This window comes from Engystomops pustulosus, chromosome 4, assembly GCF_040894005.1.
Source record: "Engystomops pustulosus chromosome 4, aEngPut4.maternal, whole genome shotgun sequence".
Classification (NCBI taxonomy): domain Eukaryota; kingdom Metazoa; phylum Chordata; class Amphibia; order Anura; family Leptodactylidae; genus Engystomops; species Engystomops pustulosus.
This window is the reverse complement of record NC_092414.1, coordinates 78,425,609-78,449,597: the sequence shown is the minus strand read 5'-3', so window position 1 is coordinate 78,449,597 and position 23,989 is coordinate 78,425,609. Positions and strand designations below refer to the sequence as shown.

General features: G+C 40.0%; 1 protein-coding gene and 1 long non-coding RNA gene across 4 annotated transcripts in view; one reads left to right on the top strand and one right to left on the bottom strand.

The window, feature by feature from the left end:
• CFAP54 (cilia and flagella associated protein 54) overlaps positions 1 to 23,989 on the bottom strand; it is a 218,521-nt gene that overhangs the window by 103,693 nt on the left and 90,839 nt on the right. For all 3 annotated transcript variants that reach the window (XM_072146463.1, XM_072146461.1, XM_072146462.1), the window contains exons 32-37: positions 20,489 to 20,597; positions 18,701 to 18,807; positions 11,131 to 11,361; positions 3,335 to 3,489; positions 2,679 to 2,860; positions 884 to 1,099 (exon numbers count right to left, since the gene is read on the bottom strand). In XM_072146463.1, coding sequence (XP_072002564.1) covers positions 884 to 1,099; positions 2,679 to 2,860; positions 3,335 to 3,489; positions 11,131 to 11,361; positions 18,701 to 18,807; positions 20,489 to 20,597 — 1,000 coding nt within the window. The remainder of the gene's footprint in view (positions 1 to 883; positions 1,100 to 2,678; positions 2,861 to 3,334; positions 3,490 to 11,130; positions 11,362 to 18,700; positions 18,808 to 20,488; positions 20,598 to 23,989) is intronic.
• LOC140126703 (uncharacterized) overlaps positions 5,539 to 23,989 on the top strand; it is a 36,808-nt gene continuing 18,357 nt past the window's right edge. Inside the window, exons 1-2 of the long non-coding RNA XR_011854880.1 lie at positions 5,539 to 5,603; positions 7,632 to 7,695. This is a non-coding gene — a long non-coding RNA (uncharacterized lncRNA). The remainder of the gene's footprint in view (positions 5,604 to 7,631; positions 7,696 to 23,989) is intronic.

Sequence of the window (23,989 nt, the reverse complement as noted above, 5' to 3'; positions counted from 1 at the left end):
TTCCTGCAGTGGGGGGCACTTCCTGGTTGTGACATCAGCTAAGGACACTGAGGCCTTAGCACTGACAGCATTCACATGCATCAGGGCAGCATGTTTGTAATTGGACCACCTGAAGCATATGATGAGACACATGTCTGTGACATCAGTCCAGGTCCTGTTTTCTTGCACTCCTCTACTACTGCCCCTCCAAACAAGCCTTCTCTCTTCTACAGCCATACAGCTTCCCATGGTTAGCAGAAAGCATGATAAAAGGAGAGTAGCCTGGGGGTACAAGGTAAAACATCTGCTAGGAGCTAAACACCTGCAGAAAGCTAATATGAAAATTGCTTATTTTTGCTTAGTGTCAGGTTAAGAAAGAATTTTTATCCTTTACAGTTGTACTTGGAAAATCTACCATCAAAATCTAGCATGATAAGCCAGGGACACTTACTCATAGACCCAGGCACTGTGACTGTGGTAATCTTCTTATATTTGTTATTCATTGCCTCGTTCCTTCTAAAATCAACTTTTAAAGTTATGCTAATTAACAAGAAGGGCTCCGGGGATGTTGCCACAGCCCCTACGTACTGCAGGTTCACTGACTGTTACACGGTGCAAGGAGCACTTCCCACTCCCACTGTGTGTTGAAACCTCCTCAGCCTCAGTGGGATTACATCAGGCAGAAGAAGGGGAGAATAATTATAAAAGTTGATGTTAGAAGAAAGTAGGCCATTTATAACAAATATAGGAAGATTACCACAGTCACAGTGCTTGGATCTTTCAGTAAGTGTCCATGGTTTATCATGATGGATTTTTATTTCCTTTGAGGAATTTGCTTTCATTTATGTTTATTTTTCCTTTAAAATAGGCAACGTCATAAACATACAAATAAAATAAAAATTACCTTAACTGAACCAGTGTTTTGTAATGCAACAATCATATCAAGTATCGTGTCTGCTGCAAAATAGAATGGCATCCACATTTCATTGTTCAGAAGATCTTTTGTTATTGGATGAAATCCTTTGCTATTAGTGACTAACTGTATTTCTAGTACAAGATTCCACAGTACACGACCAGCATTCTGCAGTAATGTCCAGTGCCCTCCTCGATGCGCCAAGACCTGCATGATTCAAATGGAAAAAAGAATATATTGTTACTGACAAACTAAGGGGTTAATGGACCAGTAATGGTCTTATTAATTTATATAATTCTTTCATTAATATACTGTATCATTTTATTTATTAATGAGATGCAAAGTTATAATTGAAATATTAAAATGTATTTGATATTTTTTAAGATTAACAAGACAACAAATTCAGGATTTCAATATCAACTTATCAGAATCTTAAAGGGAACCAGTCACCAAGATTTACTTACCCAAACGCACTGCTATGTTATATAGAGCTATGCACACACATGCCATCTATATCATTGTTTTTTTGTGTAAGATGCTGCTTCCATGCCAAAACTCGTAACATAACAGTTAGTTTGGGTAGGTCAATCAAGGTGATTTTCATACTAATGGCCTATACTTAGGGTAGGTTACCAATATCAGATTGCTGTGGGTCTGACATTAGACATCCCTACAATTCAGCTGATACGGCTGCAAATACGGCTCCAACCAAAACACAGACAGCGTAGTAGACAGAGTAGTAACCGAGAGGGGTGAATGTAGCTCAGTTCTCATGCAAGTTATGGGAGCCAAGAGGCAGTGAGCCATCTCAACTACTATACTACGTACAAAGCTGACTTCTTCCATCTCCTAAAAGTGTGTTTGCAAGAGCATCAGCTGCTATGAACTGTTAAGGGTGCCGCAAACCTTTGCCAGGGACATTTATTTATTCATTCCAAAGCTAATGGGGTGATAGCCCTATCAACTCAAATTTTTCTTTTTTTGTAACTAAGCATTTTTAAATTTAAAAAAAAATCACCAAAAAACCCATTCTGACACAATTACAATATGATTGCTTTATTAACTAAACATTGTTTCATATGTTTAGATATTTAAGTTAATATTTTCCAGTTACTTGAGTAGCCGTGCAGAATTTGTAGTTCCTCTGCATTTTAATTATGTGGAAGATCCATCAATGCCATGGGCACATGGCTGAAAGAATATTAAAGATTGTATAAGTCTGTAATTCACTCCCTACATTAGGTACTAGAATCAAGTTTTTTTGGGGAATGGAGGATGCGTCCCTTCTGTCTCCTATCAATCTACAGTGGATCTTTGAAGGACCTTCAAAGGTCTTGAAATGGCTCTTGTGTACATGTGTATTGCGAGCATGAACAGATGTACAAGGATTTCATGGATGAAGGTCCTTCTTGGTATAAAATTTGGTGGGTAGTTTGGGCCCCAGGCCACCATACAAAATGCTTATTTTATATTATAATCCACTTCTGATCCCTGGTACCTGCTGGTCAGTACTTCTACTTTCAAGCAGTGGCCCAAATATGTTGGAATGCTAAAAGGCACTAAGTACTGCAATACTCAAAATAATCCTTTCTAATGTAAAAAAAAATTATGATCCTTCTAAATGTTTTCAATATGAAAAAATATGAATTCATAATAGTGGACAGCAAGTGCCACAAAAATGAAATATGTAAAATTTTAAATACATTTTATGACACAGAAACAGTTTAATAGCCATCACTGCACTTCATGACACATAAAACGGCATTTTACTAGGAAAATCTCTTACCAATGCTCTTTTAAGATGAATAAAGATCTTTCCAAGGTGATCCAAAAGAATGACTGAGGACATGTTTAGTTTGACTTGTTCTTTTAAAGGAGGGGATGACGTGTCCGTGTCATTCGTCATTTGTGTGCGTGGAGTATCGCTATCACTTCGCTTTGTGCTTGGTTCAGAGATATCTAAAGCATCTTAATAGTAATGTACAAGATTATGTTATCAATAATAATAATAATAAAAGGGTCGATGTGATAGATAAAAAAGATATTGAAAATAGATCTTTTTATTAACTTATTGCCCACTCGGAATGTAAGAAGAATATACAAGGAAGTACTTGAGACTTATCGCATAGAATTAGTGAATACAACAAGTGTTGGTCATTACTTATTAATTATGAATTATCATTGCCAATGATGAATTAGTAACCCCATTTATAAAGTGTGTACCATTTGTGGATGGTTGCAATGTATGATTTCAGTGCTGGCACAGAGTGAAAGGCATGTCTTTTACAAAGTGCTTGCTGTACAGTCACTTAGTGTTGAAGCCATTACACAGGCAATTTGCAATTCAATGGAGGCGTTTTGAGAATGCAATTACATTTGTAATTAAATGCAAAAACACAGTAAAATATTGGACATTGTGGAATAAATGTATAAAATGTTTACCCGTTAGTATGGCATCTGGTGGAAGATCTAGTTTAAGTGAGGGATGAAGGTGACCTAGGCTAGACATTTGCTCATCTGCAGCATTTGTTTCTGTTGCCATGACTACAGTGCCAGCATGATGCAAAGTGAATAATTCGGGATCCAGGATTCTATAGCTGAAAACACAGAGAAACACATGTATGGAACCAAAACAAATGTTAATTCCAAGCAATTAAGTCAGTCACAACAACTTGAAGAACAGACACTTTTCCACTTAACTAGCAACTTGGAACCAGACAGCAGGTACAATTTTGGCGAAGAAACAACAAAAAACGTTGTTTTTTTACTAATACAGCAATCAAAAGAAAATTTTCAAAAGAAGGTGTTTCAAGTGACAAATACGTGCTCAAAGTTTCTCCTAGAACAGACTGGTCACTATTCTGCCGTACTGAACAGTGTTCTTTTATATACTAGAAATAGAATTTGTAACCAAGATGACTTTCAAATTGAGCTTAAGCCGTCATCTGACCAATACACCACAGAAAGGCTGGAGGCATTAATCCAGATCCTAATCTTTTTATCTCATCAAGACTCTTTTAATAAACGTCCACAGCATTGATCTCCACACAACTCTATTAAAAAAGTTTTCCCATCCTATGAAGTGAATATTATAAATGTGGTCAGAGAAAGACCGGTGGGTAATTCTTTGACAGGTTAAAACTCAACTTTTAATTTTATTACCTTATTTTAAAAAAGTGTAGTGTATAAAGTGTCTGAAAACTGAGAATTTCAGCATGTCAAGGCCAACGGTGCTTCCCTAATAGATTGTTGTAAGTACTTCCCCTTTTAGAAAAAATTGTGGCTTCTGTAACTACCAATATCACTTTCCGTTTGCTTGCACATTCATATGGGACCAAATGCAGGGTTGTGGCATTGTAGATTGGCACAGTGCTGTTCTTAGATGAACAAAAGAGCAGGCTGCATCTTCTCATGGAAATCTGTATCTCTATCTTAGCGACAGAGTGAGTTTAACCCCTTAAGGACCATGCCCTTTTTTGTTTTTGCATCTTTATTTTTCCTTCCCCACCTTCAAAAATGTATAGATTTTTTTTATTTTTCCATGTAAAGAGCTGTGTATGGGCTTGTTTTCTGCATAACAAATTGCACTTCATAGTGGAGGTATTTAATATTCTATGCCATATACTGGGAAGCGGGAAAAAAATGAATGCAGTGAAATGATGAAAAAACATATTTGCGCCAATTCTTGTGGGCTTGGATTTTATTGCTTTCACTGTGCGTCCCAAATTACATGACTTATTTATTCTTTGGGTCGGTACGATCACAGGGATACAAAATTTGTATAGGTTTTATAATGTTTTCGTACATTTAAAAAATTAAAACCTCCTGTACAAAAAAAATAAATCTTCATTTTGGCGTCTTCTGGCGCTAATAACTTTTTCATACAGAGCTGTGGGTGGTGTCATTTTTTTGCAACTTTTGATAACGTTTTCAAAGCTTCTATTTTTAGCACTGTATGACCATTTGATCACTTTTTATTGAATTTTTAATATTTTTCAAAGTGGCAAAAAATTGCCACTTTCAACTTTGGCGCTATTTTTCGTTACGGGGTTAAACACAGTGAAAAAAACGTTATTATATTTTGATAGATTGGGCATCTTGGGATGACGTCATGGGGAGCGTCAATCGGAGTCAACATGCGGCGCCCATGCTTGCACCGATCGCGGGTGTCAACGAAGGGGGTTTGCTTCTTTGTGAAGCAAGCACCCGATGAGTATAAGGAGGGCTCAGCCCGTGAGCCCTCATCATACTCCCCCATGCCTCTCCCATTCCCTACAGGCTAAGGCTACCTGCACATGAATGTGCCAATTTTTGATCAAGGAAAACAGACGTTTTCTTTCAATTTTGGATGGATGGTTTGCAGCATTCTAGCATTTTTTCACAGATACTTGTAAACTACTGTCTATGAATTATCTATGAAAAACCAGGACATTCTCTACTTTTTAAAGGATCAGTCACACGGTCATGGCGACTGATCCGTTAAAATGTTTTACATTTAGTGCAGCCATGTACTGTTCATTCAGAATGGAAGGCACCCAGACGATTTTAATTGACATGCTCATCTGTCCTTAGTCTTGCCTTATTTCCCCTTCTGCTGCAACATCAACGACCCTCTGATTCACGCAAGCAAAGATCTGAGGAGTGACTCTACAAAACGGAAGATCTAGTTATCACTATGAAGGTGTATTTGAAGTATGGGCTATGGTCTGATGTAAGTAGTTGAAAATACATTATAATGACGGTAGACTCCCTCTTATATCATTTAAACATAAAAAATGATTTACACTAACAAAATTTATGTCATTCTTAACAATTCTAGCTTGATAGTAAATTATAGGCAAGATTTTGTGGTATTTCCACAAAGGAGTTACTTCACTTAAATCCTATACTACTGTATAATAAAAAATATTCATTTCAGAACGCTGCCGCTTTCAGATTTGTGAACAATCAACACTGCCCTATTTTACAGATTTCTCATCTACATTACCACAAACACCTTGGGGAGAAAGCTTTTGTCAAGTGAAACTTTTGCTGGCTCTTTTTGATTTCTCATAAAAAGTAGATCAATAACTTGAGCTCTCGTAACAAATGTAATAGCAACCAGAAAAATTTCAATCTGACCAGAGTAATTGGTTTAACGGGTTTGTGAAGATTCATACTGAGTTCCCAGGAGAGATGAGGAAAACAAGAAGACCATTTTCTAATAAATGTCCTAATAATAGCGGCTGAACCGATGTGCAAATCTGCTTTCTTAGTGCAGTTTTTATTGGTTGTGTCAGACAAAAAAAGTGCAGTTGTAAAAGTACATGTGCCACACAAATAAAGACACTTATGTAATGTACATATCTTAGAGGCCTTCTGTATTATAAAGCAGACACCTGAGTGTCTACTTTATAATACAGAAGATATCCTCCTGTAAGAGTGCAAAGTGATTTTGGGGAAATACATGAGTACCAGATACAATATGATTTATTTATTAATGTAATAATTCCTGTTCTATTAATATGTGTCAAAGGTGTAAATAAATTGCCCTGGCATTTTTTTCCTGTTTTCAATTTTTTTTATTTTCATTTTAATGAATAGGGTCTGTTTTGGGTCCATTTTAAGTTTTCCTTTAAGGCCATATTCTTTAAGTCTATGGCCTTGAATAAATATAATAGATAGAAAGTGATACTTTCCTATATCTTGGTGAGCACAATTAGGTTTGTGATCCACTTTCTTTGTTTTTTAAAATATATTGTTTTTAAAAACTTGTAGAACCAAGCCGTTCTTCTATCTTCTGGACTGTGCTCACCTCTTTTCCTCTTTCCTCTTTTACTGGTCAAAGGACATCTACCACCCGGATGAAGGATTGTAAATGAAGCACACTGACAAACTCACGTGTGCCCTCATTGGCAGGATCTGCTCTTCTTTTATTGTCTGAAAAAAAGGTTTTAAAAATTATGCAAATGAGCCTAAGAGGCTCTAGTCTCAATAGATGTCAATGAAGCCTTGAGCCCTCTGGTTCATTTGCATAATTTATAAAACCTTTTTTGTAAAAACAAGGGCTTAAAGGGAGCCTGTCATCAGAAATTGGCCTAATAAACCACTACCAGTAAGTTGGCAAGCTGTTGAACAGCTTCTAGATTATGTTTCATTCATAACCCAATTTGGTGGGATCAACCAGAAAATTTACTTTGAAGTTTGATGCATAAAGTTTAACATTGAAGTAAAGCTCTTCAAGCATCTGAACGCCTCCTTCCATTTCAAAAACGTCATGTGCCAGTGCCAAACTTCAGGGGGCTTTTTAAGGCAGGCAAAGCTTGACTTAGGTGTTAAACTCTCTGCCTCCTTGACTTCATAAAACCAATTTACAGCTTACTTCAAAGTTGATTTTCTGGATGATGCACCACACTAGGCCATGAAAGAAACATCATCTAGATGCTGTTCAGCTGCTTGACAACATACTGGTAGTGGTTTATTAAGACAAATTATGATGACAGGTTCCCTTTAAAAGAAGAATAAATCCATCCAGAGAGGGCACACACCAGTATGTCAATGTGCATTGTTTACAAGCCTTCATCCTGGTGGTAGATTTCATTTAAATATTAAACACATGAAAATTCACTGATCAGAAAAAATCAATACTAAACCAACAAATTCTCGGAAAACATCATGAATAGATGAAAGAGTATTTTACATATGAATGTGAAAGGATTTTACAGCTGATATGTGTAATGTGCTGCTTTAATTTCTCTAGATCATTTAGAAAACAGACCCTCTGACCACCTGAACCTCAGCTTCCAGGCTCACAGTAACATATGGTTAGCCTCAATATTTTACAAATGGTTTGACAGTGGAATTTATTAATTCTAATAAAGCTACAGATCTTAAGAGTCTGCTCATGTCATAGATAGCTTTTGGTGTTATGAAAACACTGATGTTATTGAAATTATTGCAATTTATCAAGAATATGTGTTGTTGTCAAGTTCAGAGATGAATTATGAGTAGGATATCTTGCCATCACGTTATATATTATTGTCTGCAATGATAATTTATCTACCCTCTGAATCAATAGGATGGCACCGTTGGGAGTAATAATAATGTGCTAATATTTGATGTACAAACAGTATCAATAATGCTTGTTACATCTGTGACATATACAGCATTAATGTTACATCCTCATTTCCATTCTTAGCTAAAAGCCCTGTTTGTCATCATGCCAGGGTCTTCTTAATTTCATACACATGATTAAAAGATTTACATATAAATGAACATTAACAGTTTGATCTCTACCCTAGAGTATTAATTAAAATTAAATCTTATTAAATAACAAGAAAAAAAATTGTAAACTTAACTTAGGGAATTTATATTCCAATGTCTTCAGTGAGTATTAATTTCAGAAAATACTAAACTTTTTACAACAAATTTGCTAATGTAGTCTGATAGAACCAGAGGTAGAAGACTAGAAGTTCCCCAAGCATCATTTCCAAGCTCCTGTTTTTAAACATAGTACCAGAAGTATACGGCCTACCCCAAGAAATTGTGGTCCCTTCTTCTTTTAATAGCAAAATCCTTGATCCCGCTCCTCTGGCCGCAGACCGACCCCTTCCCCCAATAGGGCAATGGCTTAGTAAAATAGCCTAGCTGGCTAGACTTGAAGTACTAAGCGCTTAAGAAAAAAGAAAGCACAGTGATTTCCAAAAGTTCTGGGCTCCCTGGTTTAGCTTCTTTGAGTCAAGGATGTGCAAAAAGTATTTAGATGAAATTCCGGGAAATGACTCTTAGACCAAAGTTATAACTTCACCATATCACAACTCCCCCCCCCCACCCCCTTTTTCTCCCACCATTGGGTCCGTCTAGTTATACACAATTCAGCACCGAAGTACTGACCTGAAAAACTGACCCAACCAACTAGTTAATCCCGTACACCTCAGTAAGGGGTACCTTACAAATGTTTTATATCTGTTTTAGATCTGTTTCCATATCTGTTTTTATTTCTGTCTCATATCTGTACTTATGCTCAGTTTGTGAGAAGTACGTATGCCCTTACGTTCAGACATCATACTTCATACCTCAAATTTGTATCAGTATTATCGCTCTGCTATTAGTTAATTACGTATATTATATCATATGTCTCCTTATGGAAAATTTTGAAAAAATCTGATAAAAAAACTTAAAAAAGACAGTATAAGATTAAAGATATACAGTAGTACTTAAGTCCTAACATCTGGGCACATGTTGGTATGAAAGCTCGGCATCATTAAAGTAATTTAATGATGAACTTCAAACGTGCTCTTGAAACCCATCTATTTAGGAAAGCCTTTCATATTCCCTAACTTCATGAAACCCTACACCCCGACTACCATCCAGACCAGATCTCTCAGACAGTGTAGGAGACACGGACTGCTGTACCCTCTGCAGCTGAACTCCCCCTTATAATTTAAATACTTGTGTATAAGGCCTAGGGTAGGGTCCACAGCAGATGCCCCATTTACATAAATGTCCACAGCACATGCCCCCCTTTACATAAATCTCCACAGCAGATGCCCCCTTTGATGTATTATCCATGGCTTATGCACCCTTTAAAGAAATATCCACATCAGATGCCCCCTTTAATGAAATGCCCACAGCAGATGCCCCCCTTTAATGAAATGTTCATAGCATATGCCCCCCTATACGTAAAGCCGTCCTTACCCAGGCCATATATGAAGATTCGCCATCAGTCTTAAAAAAACTCTATACTCACCACTGGCTTCTACTTCTCACGGCTCTGTATGCTCCTCTACCTGCCCTTGCATTGTGCACACACATTGTAACTTCACATGGCCACGCCACTGCTGCATCACAGTGTTTGTGACCGTGCAGGTAGAGTAGAAGACGGAGCCAATGTGCCTGGGAGAAGAAGCCGGAAGGTTAGTATAGATTTTTTTTAAGACTGTTGGCTGATCTTCATATAGGGTCTGGGTAAGGGCGGGCGTAGACTCCTCCGAAGCTAATGGCCCTGACCATCTATATGAAGATCCGTTGTTGGAAGAAAGTGCTGCAGAATTATTAATAGATGTATGTTAGCTAAATTACCTAATATCCTGTCCGCCATACTTACACACACATACAAAAAACATGAGTTAATAATGCCCAGACCTTTAAGTACTGTTGTTCAATTTATTTACTTTATGTCAACTTGGCATTATTATTTACTGTGAGATTTGTATTGGGATATAAAATTGAGTATATAATGATGATAATGATGTTTTAAGCTTAAGGGAAATCAACCACTGAAAATCCTCCGCAGTCGGATACATCAAGAGGCTCCAGTCTCTTGATGTATCCGGCACGGTCCTCTTAAGCAATTATCTCTACGCCAAGCCCTGCTTGGCAAAGAAATAGACCCAGCTGACGAATTTTCACATATGAAAAATCAACGGGTGCAGCGAGAGTTTAGGCACGGGACGGGAACGCCCCGCACCAGCCCACTACCCAATGTGCCCACCTTTCACACCCCTCCACTGATGTGGGGCAGAAGCTCTGAGAAATATCCCCCTCTAAGTAGTCTCATTATTATTATTATTATTATTATGTGTCTACAATCCCAACTTGTCCCTAAAGCCAAACAGTGTCTAAGGAGCAGTAGAACCTATTGGATTGGATATTGGACATGCACTACCATCTGAAAAGTCATATTTGCTAAGTTTTTTTTATAGGTAAACATGCGAGAATTTAGATAAAAGAGGGAGTTCTACAAACGGCAGTTTAGTGGTTTAAAACCTGGTGACAGAGTCTCTTTATTTGTATATGCATCTCGAGAATACCCGCAGTACACACAAAACATACATAACAACTGTTATGTGAATGCGACAATGAAAACAGCCACAACATCCTTCAATTCTTCAACACTCCAATGGCTGCTTAAAAATTTGCGAAATGCGGCTGGCGGCCCTTTGTCTTAGTGGTTATATAAAGAAGAAGCACTGCAATACTACAGAATTACAGATGTTGTGATCTGTGTTTGTGCCCATTAAAAGATAGCAACAACAGGAAAACAGAAAAGGTCACACAATACCAATTTGTTCTTCCAGAATTTAAGGAGCTAACAAGACAACATAACATTTAAGTTGGTAAACTTGAGAACAGAGGCCACCATGTCTCTTCATTACTGGAGAATCTTACACTGGTCATTTGCCTCTAGCTCAGAATGTGGAAGAATGCTAATGAGAGATATTATTTGTGAAGCTGCTCATGTATTGTGCTAGGTTTACCTGTTAATGCTTGGTGTACTCCCAGCTTCTTCACCGCACAGCTGACTAAGCTTTTTCCTAAACAAGCTGAAGTGAGTTAGTGCCAGAAGTAGATTCATTTGAGCTCTCCATGGCATCTCTTCTCTGCTGGTTTGAAAAAGTCTCTTACGTTTTATATATCTGCCAACAATAGGCGTTAGCAGCACGAGCAAAGTTGTAAAAGCCTTTTTTTCAATCTCCTCTTTGGTAAGTCTAGAATAAAAAAGAGTAGTACTAAATCTATAGTATAAAAGTACAAAAGCACAATATAACAAAACCATATCATATATAATAGTTTATCTTTTGTTAAAGTATAAAGTTTTCAAACCCAAACTTTAAAATAAAAGTATTATCAAACTATTGAATGGAACAAAATATAGAAAAATATTGGAAAATTGTATATATATAGCTGTCAGAAAATTCCTTTATTCGGTTAAGTCTTAATATTATACAGTATGTTCGAAGAGGCATTTCTCTAGTCATGTGACAGGAAATTATACCTATTTTAGCTGGCTTTAGGATAATATCACTTGTATGTACATGAGGAACAGCACAATGTTTTGCCATGATATGACTTCTGTTTTCCATTTTTAGCAGTTTTTCCTTCTGCATTCTGTATCTCTTATTAGCAGTTACTAATGGAGGGAGACAAGCTGCTATACACAGAAAAAGGTGTATCTGTTCCCTAACTTTGTCTTACTAATGAAAGGCATATAAGAGAGAAGCAATGACCTGTACTCATATGAATAAATCACTTTGTGGCAGATAAAAACTTCCTATTTGCATCATCAGTCAAGGCCATTTTGTTTCGTTGTGGGTCCTATCTCTTGGACCTGCACCTATCTCTGGAATGGGGTTCCTCTTCTTACTGCTGTGCTGATCACATTTCCCAAGTGCTGGTGCATTGTGAAGTAAACCCCACCGAGCAGATACAGCCCACCCAACGGCCCCTTAACTTAGCCTAAGGGTGGCATTGTAACGGGTCACACAGACAACAGAACTAAAAGTCTCTATGGGAAGAGTCCGGAGGGAGGAGTCTGTGGACCAATGGACCCTCTGGACCACCGCAGGAGATGGAATGAGGCCCGCGGTGGCAGCCAAGGTACAGGGATGTGCAGGAAACAGTCCAAGCCTGGGATGACAGCAGCAACACAGAGGAACAATCGTAACGCTGGCACGGACTGGAGACACCGCTGGACTGGAACCCTGGAAGGCACAGCAGGAAGCGTATGGGAACGCTGGAGACAGGAGACAAAGAGGCGTCTGGAAACGCTGGAAGACAGGACACACCAGGAGCGTATGGGAACGCTGGAGACACACAGAAACACAGGAAAGCGTCTGGAAACGCTAATGGACTTTCTCTTCCACAGGAACGGCTTAGGGAAGCCTGGCATGGAAACCATAGGAGATCCTAGGAGAAGATCCGGCAGGGATAGAAGGGAGGTGCCGGATTATAAGGGCGAGCCGGATTAGCAGGAGCCAATCAGGAGGACGCTGGCCCTTTAAGGCTTGAGAAGTCTGCGCGCGCCCTCTAGTGGTGTGAGCGTGCGACTGCAGGCAAGGAGGCGTGCGGCCTACACGCCGGGAGCCAGAGCACAGACAGGAGCCAGGAGAGGTAAGTGAGGGCAGGGAGACGGGGACTGGCAGGCAGCGGAGCACGGGTGTACCCGCGATCCGTGACATGTATCCCGGGAGCACCCGTGACAGTACCCCCCCCCTTTAGGGCCCCTCTTCTCTTCTTCTTCAGCCTCTTCTTTCGCCTCCTCCAATTCATCTTGGTGACGGAACACCTAAGGAGAAAAGCAGAGACAGGACAAACTTGCATAGACTCCTCTGCAAGCAGTACAACCTGAGGCTGAAGTGGCTCTTGGGAGGCCGGGGCAGCTCTGGGAAGCTGCGGAGGCAGGAGCGGCTCTTGGAAAGCTGGAACAGCTTTACGAAGCTGCGGAGGCTGGAGCGGCTCTTGGAAGCCGGAGGCCGGAGTGGCTTCTAGGAAAGCCGGAGAATCTGGAGAGGTCACTGGGAAGACCGGTGGAGACACTGGAGCGACCTCTGGAAAGGCCGGCGGAGCCACTGGAGCGACCTCTGGAAAGGCCGGCGGAGACACCGGAGCGACCTCTGGGAAGGCCGGTGGAGACACTGGAGCGACCTCTGGGAAGGCCGGTGGAGACACTGGAGCGACCTCTGGGAAGGCCGGTGGAGACACTGCAGTGACCTCTGGGAAGGCCGGTGGAGACACTGGAGCGACCTCTGGGAAGGCCGGTGGAGACACTGGAGCGACCTCTGGGAAGGCCGGTGGAGACACTGGAGCAACCTCTGGGAAGGCCGGTGGAGACACTGGAGCGACCTCTGGGAAGGCCGGTGGAGACACTGGAGCGACCTCTGGGAAGGCCGGTGGAGACACTGGAGCGACCTCTGGGAAGGCCGGTGGAGACACTGGAGCGACCTCTGGGAAGGCCGGTGGAGACACCGGAGTGACCTCTGGGAAGGCCGGTGGAGACACTGGAGCGACCTCTGGGAAGGCCGGTGGAGACACTGGAGCGACCTCTGGGAAGGCCAGTGGAGACACTGGAGCGACCTCTGGGAAGGCCGGTGGAGACACTGGAGCGACCTCTGGGAAGGCCGGTGGAGACACTGGAGCGACCTCTGGGAAGACCGGTGAAGACACTGGAGCGACCCCTGGGAAGGCCGGAGGCTCTGGAGCAGCTTCTGGAAAAGCCGGAGGAGAACTTGGAAGCGGTGGAAGCATGGTGGCCGGCTGGAGTGGTTCTTGGAAAACCAGAATAGAGCTTGGAAGCTGAGGAAGCACGGCGGCCGGCTTTTGGAACACCGGAGCCAAGCGAGGCCGACATGAAAGCCGGAGTTGAGGTTGCTGGCAATCAAATAGCTGCAGAGGCATGGAGGCAGGCTGGAGTGGCTCTTGGAAAGCCGGAGCAGCACTGGGAAGCTGCGGAAGTAGAGTCTGCGGTAGCCGGGAGTCTAGCAGCTGTCGGAGCAGGGAGGTAACCCCGCTCAGATCCTTTCTCCAAGAAAAAATCAGTTGAGACTGCTGGGTGAGGACCTCTGCCAGCAATTGGCCTGAGTCATTAGAACAGTCCATGTCCTTGACAGGATCCATGGCCTTGGCGGGGTCCATGGCCGGATCTTGCTGTAACGGGTCACACAGACAACAGAACTAAAAGTCTCTATGGGAAGAGTCCGGAGGGAGGAGTCTGTGGACCAGTGGACCCTCTGGACCACCGCAGGAGATGGAATGAGGCCCGCGGTGGCAGCCAAGGTACAGGGATGCGCAGGAAACAGTCCAAGCCTGGGATGACAGCAGCAACACAGAGGAACACTGGTAACGCTGGCACGGACTGAAGACACCGCTGGACTGGAACCCTGGAAGGCACAGCAGGAAGCGTATGGGAACGCTGGAGACAGGAGACACGGAGGCGTCTGGAAACGCTGGAAGACAGGACACACCAGGAGCGTATGGGAAAGCTAATGGGCTTTCTCTTCCACAGAAACGGCTTAGGGAAGCCTGGCATGGAAACCATAGGAGATCCTAGGAGAAGATCCGGCAGGGATAGAAGGGAGGTGCCGGATTATAAGGGCGAGCCGGATTAGCAGGAGCCAATCAGGAGGACGCTGGCCCTTTAAGGCTTGAGAAGTCCGCGCGCACGCCCTTTAGTGGTGAGAGCGTGCGACTGCAGGCAAGGAGGTGTGCGGCCTACACGCTGGGAGCCGGAGCACAGACAGGAGCCAGGAGAGGTAAGTGAGGGCAGGGAGACGGGGACTGGCAGGCAGCGGAGCACGGGTGTACCCGCGATCCGCGACATGGATCGCGGGAGCACCCGTGACAGGCATAAGGGAGAACAGAGTCACAATTAATGGCCATGCTTTGATAAATCACCCTACAGTCTAAGACAGCGGTTCTCAACCTGAGGGTCCAACAAGAAAAACACAGGAGTCACCTAAAGCCATGGGAGCCACAATTTTATCTTGTTTTTGCTGCAAATCATCGCAAAAATGTGATAAAACATATGTGCATTATGCAGGATCTTGAATGACATTCTAGGACTCGCTGCAGGGGTCGCTATAGCGACTAAAATACAACTCCTACAGCCCGCCGGCTAAAGGTCCTGTGATGATGTAATAATATTGTTTACATAGGGGGCAGTAGTATAGCAGTTATATTCTTGTATATAGAAGCAGTATAATAGTAGTTATATTCTTGTACATAGGGGCAGTAGTATAGCAGTTATAGTCTTGTACATAGGAGCAGTATTATAGTTGTTATATTATTGTACATATGGGGTGCCACAGGTGCTCCTGCAACCCAGGTCCCTTTTTGTGGAGCTTGCTCCCCCGGGTTCACTCACTTTTCCACGCTCCTGCTCCCGTTCTGGCTTCCCAGCGAGCGCGTCCCTATCTGTGTTTTGATTTCCCGTTGTGACCCCGGACTTGTTCCCTTTACGCTTCTCCGCTGCCAGTTCTGACCTTCTGCTCTGCCTCTGACCTTGAACCTTTGCCGCCTGTCTTGACCTACTGCCTGTCTCCGACCACAAACTTTCCTTCTGACTGTGTACCTCGCCTTGGCTGCCACCGCGGACGAAGTCAAACCTGTGGAACGACCTGATGGTACCATGCTGCAGAAAATCCAACCCGCTTTCTGACGGGCTCTGGTGAAGTGACCGGGTGCCACTTAGACTCTTCCCAGATGTTGGCTTACGTCATCGTCCACATTGGTCCAGTGGGTCCACTACCATTGAAGCCAGACAGGGGGATGTATTATAGTAGTTATATTCTTGTACATAGGGGTCGTATTTTAGTAATTATATTCTTGTTCATAGGGGCAGTAGTATAGTGGGTTTATTCATGTATATAGGGAGCAGTATTATAGTAGTTATTTTCTTGTACATGTAACAAGAGAAAAAAAAAGGGACTGGTCACTCACATTTGCATTCTCAATGTAGACAAGGTCCGACTTCACTCCAGTTCCTGGTGCACAGAATAAGCAGTCCTGTCGGATGACTGAGCTATGTACAAAACATCCAAGGATCTACGCGTTTCGGACTAGTGTGCTTTCGTCCTTATTCATGATCAAGAATGTTATGCAAGATGTGACCTTGTGTTTTTTAACATTTATACAATAAAAATCATTTATTTTTAAAGAAGAAATCGAGTGCTGGAATAGCTTCGTTTTTTTAACTTGTACATATTCTTGTACATGGTTTGGGGTCACCGCAACATGAGGAACTGTATTGCGGGGTCACAGCATTAGAAAGGTTGAGAACCACTTGTCTAAGCTGTTTTTGCACATTCCGTAGAGTTGGAAAAAGAGTGGCTGTGCTTTTGGGGCACACTTTCCTATTGGCCGGGTTGTGGGAAGGGGGTTCTGGACTCCCATTTCAGTTATAGGTGTCGTCCAGAGGTTTATTAATGGTAATGTAGATGGGATAACCCCTTTAAGGTTATCATGAGTTTTTGTTCACATCAGTTTTCTTCTTTAATGTGTTTTAATGCTTTTTCACAACACTTTAATAGAATTGATTTTCAATATATTAAATTTTATCATCACTTTGTCATCTTCAAGTTATTTGAGATGCCATTGAAAATGCCCAGGTGTACCCCAGATGAGCCTGCCACAGTCACCCTCAAGAACCTGCAGGCTCGCAAAGTCTGCACCAAACCAGGGTCATCTAGATTGAACTTGAGCATCAATTTCAACAAAAAAAACAGGGTTCAGTACAATCTATCACATAAGACAATCTCTGAACTTTACTGAGCAATCAGCCTCCCAATTCTCCTTCCCTTTCACCAAATGTTTTATAAACAAAATCTTTAAAGTGGATTTGTGTAACAAAGAGATCACAGCCACTGAGTGGTAAGTCTTATATAAATATTTTTTGCAATGGGAGAAAATTTTTACATTAAGTACTGTAACTGGCAAATGGCAAATATAATTTCTGAGGAATATGACAACCAGCATTAGAATAAATGGCATCAGTAACATATAAACTTTCAAATGAATGTTCCAGAAAATATGACGGGTAGCATGTGTGAACATCTTACTCGTCAAAAACGACATTGCAACCTATTGCAATGTACGGCAGGAATGACCAGGTGTTGCTAGCGGGCCCCATTTTTTGACAGTTGAAAATGTCACACAAGCTTCATAAATGAGCTGCATGTCCACAAGCAAAAACAGAACATTTTAGCCAATAGAGAAAACTAGGGAAATAAATTATAAATACTGATAAAATACCATAACATTTGTTTACCATAGGAATTTATCCTTGCATGCTAGTATATCCAGATATATATGCTTGCTGTGCTCAGGCAATGTAACAGTGTGTGCACATCTCATTACTGTGAAGTATCGCTCAATGCAAATTGCTATATGCTCCTAAACAGTTTCTAGATGAGAATATTTTTATTTTAAAAGTAAAACTTTAATTTCAAATTGCTATGTTCATTAGACTGATGCACTCAGACTGCAGTGCGAGAAGACAACACAACACAATTACATCTAATTACCCTAATGACTGCATAAACACATCATTTAAACATTATTTTAAATAGATATAATTTCCCCATGAGTGTATAATTGGAAAACCCTCACAACATTAATGCAGTGGATTTTTACACAAGTCCCAAATTGTGCACAAAACAGAAAGAAGAATGAATATAGGTTCAATATTATAGTCCAGTTACCAGAGTTTCTGTAAAAGTGTGAATTCACTCTTCAATTCTTACTCTAGCTAAGATTTCATTATAGTAGCTGAAAAATCTGGCGCACTTAAAAACTGTCAGTTAAGTTTTAAAGAAAAAAATTGCCAACTTTCTATGGCATATCCTATAGAGTCTTTTTTTAATAAATGTGGTGCAAAGCTTGAATGGCAATTTTATGTATACATTTCCATAGTAGCTAATAACCCTATCTGTCATATCTGTCATAAAATGGCACAAAAACTGTCTAAAATGCCTGGCTACCCATCAATTGTTCTACATTGTTTTTAGACACTTTTATGCAATAATGGCTTTGGTTATGGGGCAAGTGCATGGTTCATTGTAGAATACAGTTGGGTTGTTTTATTTGGCATAAACTATGGCTACAAAAAGATGTTCAAAGGCCTCAAATAGAAAGGCTGGACATTTTCATTTTGTAGAAATCTAACCTTTTTTTACTTATTTCAACTTTACCTGTTAATACCTTGACTAAATGAGAACATTTCATACATCTAAAGCTCTACTCTCTATCATGGGTTATATATGTCAAATATCTGACATGTGGTATATGTTTTTGTAATGGAGTCCCCTGCTTTAAATAACAGTCTACTCCAATACTTCATGCAATAAAATAAAAATAATGACAAATAAAAAATAATAAAACTCACATACCACCAAAGAAAGGCTAAATATCTGTATAAGGTGGCCCTATGGGTTTGATAAGCTTTTCCGGTGATGCAGACGCAGAATGATAAGCCGCAAATGTTAAGTTGTAATGATGAGTGATTTCATGTACTCTCTATACTAAAACTGTAAAAAGTATCAATGTCATAAAAACCTGTGAGGTTCCACATTTCGAGTCTTCTTTTTCTGCTCCTTCACGGGTTCTACTTTTTGAGAAACATTCTGTCTTTTAGCTTGCTTTAGAGTTGAAGGTTGCAGTGCCTTAAATATGAGAACATAGATTTATATATATTTTTAGCAATATGCTGATAAAATTCACAAGAAAATTTAATAAAATGAGAAATGGAAAAATTCATATAAACAGAAAAATACATATACCTTGGTGCTATGTTACCAAGGTAGCCAATTGCTGCGGCAAGGCACAAATATATCATTATGGATGACATATGATCACATCAACACTGACAGTGGGACTGTAAGCTTTATTATTTTGCACTAGAGAAGCCTTTAAAGCTTCATTCACAGAAAAATTTGCTATGTCATTTTCATAACCACTTTTTATTTTTGGAAGTGTTTTTCAAGCCATTTGAGATAAGTACACACATCAAAGTTTTTAAATCTGCTCCTCAAAAATTTCTCTTTGTGAAAAATTTTTCACACTTTACTATAGGCAGTGAAAGAAATACCTAGACCAAAAAAAAACTTTCAAAAGAATGCATGCATTACTGCAAAATTAGTTAATTTAACCTATGAGACTGTTCACACATTTGTTGCAGAAAATTCAGAATGACAAAATTTTCTCTGTGACAATTACATGTAATTTTACTAATTCCATTCAAATAACACAAAACAGTATTTCATCACTACATTACCAGTCCATTTTATCAGTTTTAGCTATGGACCTATTTTACTGCAAAAAACTATTAGATTTCAAACTCAACTTACATACGTAACATACCAGAACGTCTGTCATTTTCAAGGACGCCCTATGTGTGCTTCTTATATATTGTTTGGGCTCAGTACAATACATGAAATGACTGGGGCACATTCTAGATTTTGAAAGCTTTTCCTACTGCTGTTTTTCTGTCACTTCACTGCCATTGCACATGTAGAAGTGCACCAAAACATTACAAACACCCTCAAAGTTACTGATTTCATAGAAGTTGACACCCAAAGGGGTTCATTTAGGAAAATGTGCTATCCCAGGGTTATCCAACTAGTAGTAGGAGTGTCATCAGAATGTGTTTGATATTCTTTTATGTGTGGTCATGATGTGTCTTATACCACTTTTGGGTAGGCATCTTATGTTATACCATCCTGGGTCTATTAATAAACCAGTTCCCTTTAGAAAAAGCTAAGGCGTAACACGAATCAGGGCAGCACTCCCCCGGTCAATATTATATTATGGATTACCCTACTTTGGAATTTTACTTTTATCTTTATGTTTCATGCCTTATGTGGCATGAACTTTAAACATAAGCGCAAGTTTCTGCTAATTATTTATTACATTGCAGGGTAATGAGTATTTGTGCAATTGAATATATGTGGGTATAAGTGTACTGGGTCTTCCCCTATGGAGAGACTACCATCTGGATTTTATGCTGAAATTTTTTTTAAATATTGTTTAATAAATCTAGTGCAAATTGTTTAATAAATAGTAACACGTTGTATTGCCTGCAGGGACTGTACATACTGTTTGGTGTTATTTATTGCCACTTGGCCAGACAGGCAGTTTGATCCCGAGCTGGGTGTGTTTTGGTGTGCAACTCCATTCGAATGCATATAGTAGCCACAATACCTATAAACTATAAGTGTCTTTAATTGTTATCAGAATATTGCAGCCAAAATTTGATTTTTGACTGAACCCAACCATTGCCATGGGATGCTTACAGTATGCTTACACTGAATATGGAACATTATATTCACTGAACAATTGACATACCTTATGATATTCCACAAGAGCTGTAGTGTATCTCCTGAAAGAATCATTTGCTGCTGGAATATCCCCTGTCTCTTCAATTTGCTTGTTTCCAAAAACAATTTCATTTCTCCTACATAGATAAAAACAGGTTTAACTTATATTGTTTCAACATGTCCCTGCTAGTCACATGTGTTTTTACAAGATCTTGTAAAGGGGTATTCCCACAAAGACAAGTTTCTTATATGTACTGAGGATAACAAAATAACACATTCTATAATTCACTGTTCTTAACAAAAATACAGCATTTCACAGATATAATTCTACCCTGTCTCTATCAATCCTGTTGTACACAATTTCAGTTGCCCTTAGATACGACCCTGTAACTTATGACTTTAGGGTCGGGCTGCCATCTTGGATTTTGCTGTGCTTGCTGAGTTTCTGCTGAGTGTCTTTCTGCTCTGTGCCTGTTGCCACGCCCCCCTGCACAGAGCTCAGAGACACTCACTGATTCACTTCCAGCAGAGAGAAGCTGCAAGCTACAAACTACAAGGAGATAAGTGATTCAGGGTAAAGGGGAGGCAGGCACATATCTGTGAGAACAAAGATGTAGCAGTGCTGATAGTGTGTAATAGGCATCTCATGGATCTCATGCATCTCTCATCTATCTCATCTCTCTCTTTCTATGTGTCAGTATGCTGGTCCAAGGTCAGAAGCCAGATGAAAGTGTATATACACCTGTACCATGATAATCTAACCACATTGTCACCCCACAGAACTAGAAATTATCATAATGTGTCAACTTAGAGAGTCCCGCCCACACCCTGGAATTTTGCACTGAGCAGCCTAGGGAGTGATAGGAGGTAAAACAGCAATAAAACAGAGTAAAATTGTAAAGAAAGGGGTTTAAATGATCTTTATTGTGTTAACATCACTAGGGGATTGAGATGTGAGAATTTTATTTCATGGGAAAACTCCTTTAATGTGGGAAGAAATAAGCTCTAAACTAAATCTGGACTGTAGGGTAGAAATATCACATTAAAGGTAAAACTCTTCTTTATTCCACCAAAGAGAATGGTTGCTTATTGTGATCTAAAAATATAGAACTCGGGGCCAGTTGGGGTGCACAATCATATTAAGCTGTACCTTATTTGGGTCTTTGGAGCTGCAGTCTTCTATTACTTTGGTGATCCTTCAGTTCTATTTTTAACTAAATAAGCATCTGTCCAATGGATCGAGTGGATGCTGACATTATTAACTTACAATGGACCTCTGGGGTGAAGTTTAGGGGATCCTTACCTGTTATATGAGATTTCTACCCTACAGTCAAGTTTCAGTTCTGGGCCAATTTTCATTTGAAATACATATGCCTGGCAATGGTGGTCAGGAATGTACAAAGAGATGAAGGTTAAAATCACATTTAGCCACTGTTGGTTCTGTGCCCCAAACGTCTTTCCAAGTCCCTTGAGTAAATGGGATGCATACAACCTGGAGACGAGCTGCCACGTGTGGTACATATATTCTTGCTGGTGGTTGTAATTTAGTTCTCTGTTTGAAGCCAACTACTTTGACGTGACATTACTATATATAATGCCTAAGTTCACATTTTCTCAACTTAGCCTTTTTTCAAAATGTCATTACGATTACACATTGCCAAACGCCATTGTAAAGTTAACTAAGCCTGTAGTTACAGTGGCTTAAAAAGATAGCAAAGTGATTTATTCCGGGCAGCTGCTGCCCAGTAGGGTATCCTATAGAAAAGATGATAGAACCTATTGAATATGTAAGAATTAATCTGTAGAGCCTTCTCCTAAATTATAGGCCTTTATAATTTGGGAGACATTTAACATCATTAAGAGTTTCTTCTGTGTATTTTTTGGAAACATCTAAGACTTTTATGTCAATGCCTTTTCTTGAAAAACTGTCAGTGCTACCCAGAATGAGATTGCAGTTTGCTATTATTTCACTGAATAAAAATAGAATTACATTACAAATTAATACCCTGTAATTCTTGTGCAGGTTGAAAAAGAAAATCAATAAGCAGGTGGTTGTCAACATTTCACTCTCTTTGTACTACTGTAAGATGACAGTTTATTGATTCAAATCTATTTCTCGACTGCAATTTAGAAATCAATTTCACAAAGTCAAATCCAGACCCATAACCCGAAAACTTTTTTTTTTATATATAGAACATGTATATATTACAGAATGTAAGACTCTCTATAATGATACAATTGTCCCAGATAACATAAGGTAACATCATGCTAAATACTTTACAAAATTAATAGTATAAATGCCTTTTTTTACCCTCTGCATGAAAACTCAATGTCCTGTAACTAAGATCAAGCTGGTTCTAATTTTATTTCAATTGCAAATACTCCATCTGTTTTTTAAGAAAACAGATGGACTTTTGGTAGAGGCTTTGCATAAACAAAACACCTACTACTTTATTATGTATTCTGTATTACCTTTTATGCATTTCATCGCGTAACTAGCTATAGAAAATAAATATTTCTTACAGTAAAGGTCACAAATATGGTAAAAATCCAAGTAAAGAAATGCTTGGCAAAACTTTAATTTGGGCAGAGAAGTGATTATTTAAGTGTCTCTTTAACAAATAAAAGATATTCATGCAGAAAATACTGAGTCCTCATCTACCCCTAAAACCAGTCATGTCTGCATGATTTCCCCACTGCACTGAAAATTTTGGTTATGTTTAATATGCATTCAGAATAATGGATACAACTGGTATATATAACAGTATAACATTTCTTTAAAGGAAATCTACCATTGGGAAATTGCTTTCTGAAGAGGTTCCTGATGCAGATTTCCCCTCCCGACAGACAAATGAAACTTTAATAAAACATTATGTTAATTAGTTTCAAAGGCTACTGGGGGTGTGTAGAAGCCTCATAGCGCTATTGATGCTGAAGACGCCATATAAGATATATATTATGGGCATGTAGACAAGAAATGGCTACTAGGGGCATGCAGTAGCCTTCGGCTCCGGAATGCTAAGAGGCTACTACACACCCTTGGAAGGAAGGGGGGAAATCTGCAAATGGGAACTACTTCAGAAAGTAGTTTCCGATGGTTTATTTCCTTTAAGTGTATTGGAAAGCATAGTTGAGAAACACAACTATTATGACAGCTATTAAAGATATAATCTATCTGATCTTATATGAAACGCTAATTTTATAAGTAGTAGCATGTGGACGCCAGTGGTGTCCTAGGCAGAAAAGCATTGAGCCCCTCAATAAATTACAGTATATACTACCGTGTATTTTAGTTAACACAGCACCTCCCTTAGAACTATTGCCCCAGTATAACTGTAAACCAGCAACGCCCTTACTAAAGTAGCCAAGCTCCCCCTTCATAAAATAGCCCAGCACCCCTCTTTCAGTAACACATCTTTCCCCTTAGTAAAGAAGCCCAGTGGTCTACTTTCTGTAGCACAGCACCCCTCTTACTAAAGAAGTCCAGTAGCTCCCTCTCACCCCTCTTACTAAAGAAGTCCAGTAGCTC